This window comes from Centruroides sculpturatus, unplaced genomic scaffold, assembly GCF_000671375.1.
Source record: "Centruroides sculpturatus isolate CEXI.00-Female unplaced genomic scaffold, Cexi_2.0 scaffold735, whole genome shotgun sequence".
Classification (NCBI taxonomy): Eukaryota; Metazoa; Arthropoda; class Arachnida; order Scorpiones; family Buthidae; genus Centruroides; species Centruroides sculpturatus.
Window position 1 is genome coordinate 24,660 of NW_019385007.1, and position 6,816 is coordinate 31,475.

At 31.5% G+C, this 6,816-nt stretch overlaps 1 protein-coding gene across 1 annotated transcript in view; it reads left to right on the forward strand.

Annotated features, from left to right (window-relative positions):
* Nucleotides 1–667, forward strand: part of LOC111633322 (three-prime repair exonuclease 1-like) — a 10,339-nt gene extending 9,672 nt beyond the window's left edge. The window contains exon 3 of the mRNA XM_023377872.1: nt 6–667. Coding sequence (XP_023233640.1) covers nt 6–464 — 459 coding nt within the window. The 3' untranslated portion in view covers nt 465–667. The remainder of the gene's footprint in view (nt 1–5) is intronic.
* Nucleotides 668–6,816: the final 6,149 nt, after the last annotated feature.

Below are 6,816 nucleotides of genomic sequence, written 5' to 3' on the forward strand. Positions count from 1 at the left end.
ATCAAATTGAATATCTTACTGATGATCTTACAAATGTACATTTGGATAATAAATGTAACAATGACAAAGATGACAATATTGTTAAAGATAATATAGACTTTCTCAAAAGTAGTTCGTCTAATGAAATATGTAAAAACTCTGCAGACATGCGACAAATCTCAGAGGATCAGAAATTATGTGAAACAAAAAGTCCAGTCAAAGAACCTCTATTTACTAATTCTCCAGATGTTAAACAGAATACTTGTGTTGATAAAAAAACTCCATTGAAAATAAAAGTAAAAATATCTGACGAATTCAGAAGCCTGTATAACTATTTTTTTAATTGTCCTCTACCCGATTCACGTACAGCCGAAGGTGACGCTTTGGCTCTGTTAAAAATGGCAAAGAAAGTAAATGATCAATTTCTGACATGGCTGGAAGAAAATATAATCCCATTTGACAGTATTCCCATTATAAATGATTAAAGATAATTTTTAGTCACTATACATAGAAATATATGTAATACACATCGAATAATAATACAAGAATGTGCAATGAATTGCTTTTAATTATATAAAAAAAAAATTCATAATTGAATTAGTTTTTGTAATTGCATGCTTCACCTTTTTTTTAAATCATAACTTTATATTTTTATATTATAAGAAAATGCTTTATGCTTTTTTATTTATGGTAATATCAATTTTACAAATAAATATGTATAAGAAACTATATAATAATAAAAAAGAATATATAAAAGATCTGTCCTAATAAGTCGAGTTATTTTTATTTATTTATTTAGAGAAATTACTTTTAATGTTTTATTTTAAATGAATGATGAATTTGCTTCAAAATAACTAGAATGATTCTTTAAAAAATGTTTCTGTCCCCATATACGGATACCCCAATAACTGTATCCAAACTTCCAATCTGGACCGGAAGTCATGTGATTTGTTAAATTAAAATATGATTTTTTTTAAAAAAATGCAGTCGGGAATTGTGACGACGTCGCAATAAATAATTGCTCGTTATTCTTCGTTAATTTTCCTTTAGCAAATTTTAATTAAAAATTAAGGCCAAATTTTTTTATAAGCTTTAAAAATACTTTTTTAAAATGCAAAGAGAGAAAAGTTCTCAGTGATTTCTGTAGTCTTTATATTACGTTTTAAAATTAAGAGAAAAGTAATTTCTATGCGCCTGAAAATCCGTTTTCTCTGTAAGACAAGAAAATAGCGAGGAGAAGATTAAAATTACGTGACTTATCATCAAAATATTAAAGGTGAGAGGAAACACTGTACATTTTCTGTTTACTGTTTCTGTTTTGTAAACGCTAAGAGAACCTTTCTTGTGTGAATAAACTGTTTGGTCAAATTCTCATTGATCGGGTGATAAGAAACGGGATCCATATTAAGGCTAGATAGTTTATGAAAATTTCTGAACATCAGGTAAATAGTCGAACCCGAATTCTGCAGAACAGAAGGCAGCCGAGTGGATAAAACTACTGAATAATTGAAAAATTTTGTCATGGGTTCGCTCCTCGGCAACGAGCTAGCTAGTAGCTGAGTGAATTTTCGCGTTTTCTTTACGTCTATAGTACCTAAATACGAGCCATTTTTTCATAGAAAGCCCTCCCGGGAATCATCCCTTCTCGATAAATCGTCTACTTGTAGCTTTGCTACAAACAAACAGAGCAGCAGGTACGAGTCTTAGCCGCTGTGACCACGTTGTAAAGCTGTATCAATATTAAGAAATATACATATGAACTAACAATGAATTATTTTTCTTTTTTTTTCACCTTATGGACACTGAGAGGAACTTTTATTTCTGTTCATCATGGGTTAAGTCAAGATCACATTAGGGGTGACCGAATGATAAGCGACGAAGGTTGATATAGTACTTGGAACGAACCTCCCATGAAAAATTTTTGGAGTTTTTCGACCACTCAGATTTAATCCCGTGTCTCCCAGAGAGATAGACTGAGCCTGACGATTCGGCCATTCTAACAACAGCAGTGGCGTGCCGTCATTAGAAGCGGTGGATTCGCCGCTTCCCTTGTATTTTCTAAAAAGTAAATATATATATTAATTTTAATTATACGAAAATAATCGCACAATATTTTATTATAACTGCATTGTGTATCTTATTACAAATTTCTATACTACACGTGAAAAAATAAATAAGATCGCTATTGTATATTCGAATATTAGCGGCGGAGTAGCGGAGTGGAAACGCTGTATTGTCAGTATCCAAAAAGCCAGATTCGCGCATGCGCTTTACTGAGCACCAACCGATAAGAATTTACCTGTATGTTTTTTATGATAGTTTTCCGTATAATTGACAGGAGTTTTAAAAAATCCGTTAAAATATTTGATATATTTATTCCGCTCTCCGATTTTATATTACTCACGGATTTCAATGTTAAGCCAGTGATATTGCGATTTCGTATATCCCATCTCTAAGGGGATGTAGAAAAAAACGTGTACAATTCTTGTATAATGTTAACCGTTACTTTAATAGCATAATTTACAACTGTGAGATATGCAGTGGGTCACTGGTTTGTACTGTTTGTACTGTACAAAACTCTTCATGTCTATTCCCACTTCCTCGGCCGTTTACTTACAAATATAATCAAACAACGAACACTTGCTGAGCTTATTAATTAATGTAAAGAATTTTAAAAATATGTTAACATTTTAAATTTAAAAATTGTTCGAAAGCTTTGTATTCGATTGTAGAACAGTAGTTTCTTGAGGATGGCCTATTAGAAGTAGGCTGAAAGCATTTGAATAGTAAATTAATAATAAGCTCAGCAAGTGTTTGGTGTTCGATTATATTTACTCCTCATGTCTATGGAACACCCTTCTTTTGTTTATTGGATGAGACAAACCTTCGTTCACATTCCTGCGAGCTGTAATTGGTATATTATAGCTAATTGGCTAACCTTCAACGAATAAGCATCGACTCGGGTTTGTGGGTGGAAATTTAATGCAAAAAGCCGCGCCTTCTCAGAGATACTTTGTCAGCTACAAACATGTACAGTACAAACAATTATAAATCATTATTCTCATTTATTTTTACCTGAGTTTAGTAAATTTATATGTATATTCATCCCATTTAAGGTTTATAAATGTTTTTTTTTTCAGAACCATCCAGCCATAAAAACAAAGTACTGTACTTCCGGATTATTCTGTCACTTCCGTACTACGTAAAAAAAATACACGTAAAAATCAAGTCCGCTTAGACTTACGGAAAGACATTTCCGTATTATAATTTCTGTCCGTCGCCGGAAGAAGGACTAGGAAATGTCTTTCCCAGTCCTTCTTCCGGCGACCGACAGAAAAAATGCCTCCACTAGACTCTGTGCCGTATGTAAAACTAAGCGTGACGGTGCAGGGGAAAAATAAGAAAAAAATCCAGGTATTATTGTGCAATTTGTTATGTGCCTTTGTGTGCAGCACCCTGCTTTAGAATCTATCATACAGTGGAAAAATATTAAATTCAGAAAATCGTAAAAAAAATTATAAGTAACAACAACAGGCTTGAAATAAAAACATAATATAAAAGTAATAAATACTTAGTTATGCAATTTTTACTCACTTTTTTTTATATTGCTTATTTATGTACAAATTTATAACTTTATAACTCATTATTGTGTTTTATATTTAGTACTGTACATATATTCGTGTTTTATTTTATAATTATTTTTCATACTTCTAACTACGTCCCGAATTAGACGGGACAGTCCCGTTTTATAATAAGCTTTTCCCGATTTTAGAACTGTGTGAAATACGTCTCGCTTTTAGACTATTTCGTAATTAAATTTAGAAGTGTTTATTACATAAATTGTATGTGATTTATCTTTGAATTACAAGCGATACAGTAAAAACTGTAATATCGAAATAGTAGCCCAATTGGAATTATTACGTAAGTAATGTATTGGTCACCGCNCTAAAATTTATTGTTTATATAAGATTGTTATATATATTGTAACTTATCATTAAACTTAAAACGAGGATAAATATGAATGCAATAATTCAATAATTTCTTGTTCACAAATTTTATTTTAATATTTAATGTAACAGGAAAATATTTAGTATTTCTTTAGCTTTTGAAATAGGAATGTTTAAAAATGTTTAATAGTATCATATTTATCTGTTTATTAACAATCTACAGTTACAGTTTATGTGATGTCTTTAAAAATGTGTAATTTCTAATGAAAGCTTCAAATTGATTCATCACAAGCTATTTTATTCAATATCAAATGTTGAAAATTTGTTCATTTTTATAATTTGTAGATTATTACTGATAACGATTTCTGTACTTAAATATAAAGTTGAGTTACTCAACTGATGAAGACCTATCAAATTATGTTCAAAACATTTTTGTTTCATTAAACTTTTTGCTGGAGTTGATTTTTAAGATGTATATTTTTTTAAGAAAAATATTCTGTGTAATTTTTATTCACCTAGTACAATTCCTTCTTAGTGTTTGAAATTTTCATTTCCAGTGTATAATTACTCTAAAAAACTATTATACACTTATAATATTTTTTAGAATTCTTTTAGTTTAGACATAGTATAATATTTTACAATACCATTCTGTCAACAATCATTTTTTATACATTTTCCAGATCATTATTAATAATGATTAATTATTAATCATGATTATTAATAAAAACCACTTTCATATTTGTACACATTTCACTTCTTAAAATTACTGAAAAAATTGTCAAACTAAAGTAACTTAAGGAAGCAANCAGACTCGAGCGTAAGTAGAAAGGGGAACTTTTAATTAACATTTAAATTAGCAATTAGCTTACTAATGACAGAACTTAAGTAATTTACACTCCTTAAGCAAAAGACTGCAGAAAATAAGAAAACAATTTAGGCACAGCCGTGACTATGAAACCAAAACCAAAACCAGAACCGAAATGTGAATTACTGTACTGTATTAATAATTCATATTTCGGTTTTGGTTTTATAGTCACAGCCATGCCTATAAAAGTTGATCCGAAAATTTGAGAGATAGAGAGAGAAAGCGAATTGTCGAACTCAGTCTTAGAGAACATTTATATAAGGTACTGTACGTTAATATATTTTTGATTCTAATTACAGTAGAGCATCGATTATCCTACCCCCGATCAACCGTCACATCGGTTAACCGACCGCGTTCTAGTCGGCAAATTCAAATGTCCGCTAGTGATGTGGCGTTACAATATTTGGCTACTTTAATAGCATTTTTACGTGTTTTAGCTGGGAACTCTGGCTCGACCATGAAAGGGAACCAATATTTAAACGAGGCTTAATTTTCTAATTTTTAACGATACAATAACGGCGATTATTCTTTTAAAAAATTTTTGTTAGGCTTAACATCGATGAAAATTCAACGCGAAGTAAGTTAATAGCGTTATACCTGTACTAATATACTAATTACATGAGATATAATGTATTTTTTCATATTTTTTGGTTATCCGTTTTTTCAGTTATCCGACCAATCCCAGTCCCCAATTGAGTCGGATAATCGATGCTCTACTGTATTTAGCCTTTTGAAGTAGAAAACTAGAATTATCAATTTATTTATATCATAGCTAAATTAAATTATTTTGATTTTATATGGCAAGAATAAAGTATCAAATAAGTACTGTAAAGTAATTAAATATCTACTAATGTGGAGTAGATAATGATAAGGACTTAGCACAGCAGTGTTAACCCAATGTCTCTCAACCTGTTTAAGCCCAAGGACAAGTAAAATGTCCGGAAAAATTCTACAAACCGCTAAGTTTCGTAGGCCTAATGTTTTTAATTAATTAAATATCTATTAATGCGGGGTAGATAATGATAAGGCTTATCACACCACTGATAATAAGCACAAACACCCAGGTATTTTGTATGGTATTTTAAGAGTAAATACAGTTGTCGCGTCAGGCCGATTCTTGTCTCGTGTGATGATTAATTAATTTTCGTAAGTCTCACCTGACCGTTTTGTTCGTACGCCAGGTTCCTGTCGTATCTCCAATCAAGAAAAGTTTACCAAGTCCGTCTTTTAGATTTTATTCACACAAAAACCAACAAATCAACTATATACAATAATACGATAGGAAGAGCATTCCGCTATGTTCGCGCACCTTTTTTGCGCCACCACCGTCTTGTGTTGCCAACTCTCTTCAATCATATTATTAAACATTAAATATTAACAATAAAAAACCATTAAAACCGACCGCCATCTAGCGGGATGGATGGGTCAACAGTAGAGCCTCGATTATCCGACTCAATTGGGGACTGGGGTTGGTCGGATAATTGAAAAGTCGGATAACCGAAAAGTATGAAAAAATCCATTACAGTAGAGCCTCGATTATCCGACCCAATTGGGGACTGGGGTTGGTCGGATAATTGAAAAGTCGGATAACCGAAAAGTATGAAAAAATCCATTATTAGTGTAGTATATTATTATATCCCACGTAATTAGTATATCGCTATTAACTACTTAGCGTTGAATTTTCATCGATGTTAAGCCTAACAAAAATTTTTTAAAATAGTAATCGTCCCTATTGTATCGTTAAAAATTAGAAAATTAAGCCTCGTTTAAATACTGGCTCTCTTTCATGGTCGAATGAGTGTTGCCAGCTAAAACACGTAAAAATAATGTTAAACTAACCCAGACATAGCCAAATATTGTAACGCTACATCACTAGCGGACATTTGAAATTAGCCGACTAGGACGGTCGGTTAACCGAGGTGTCGGTTAATCGGGGTTGGATAATCGAGGCTCTACTGTAAACTTTATGTGAGGTTTTTATATTAATACCAACTAAAAAGGGACTATTTCCAACAGTCCGAAATG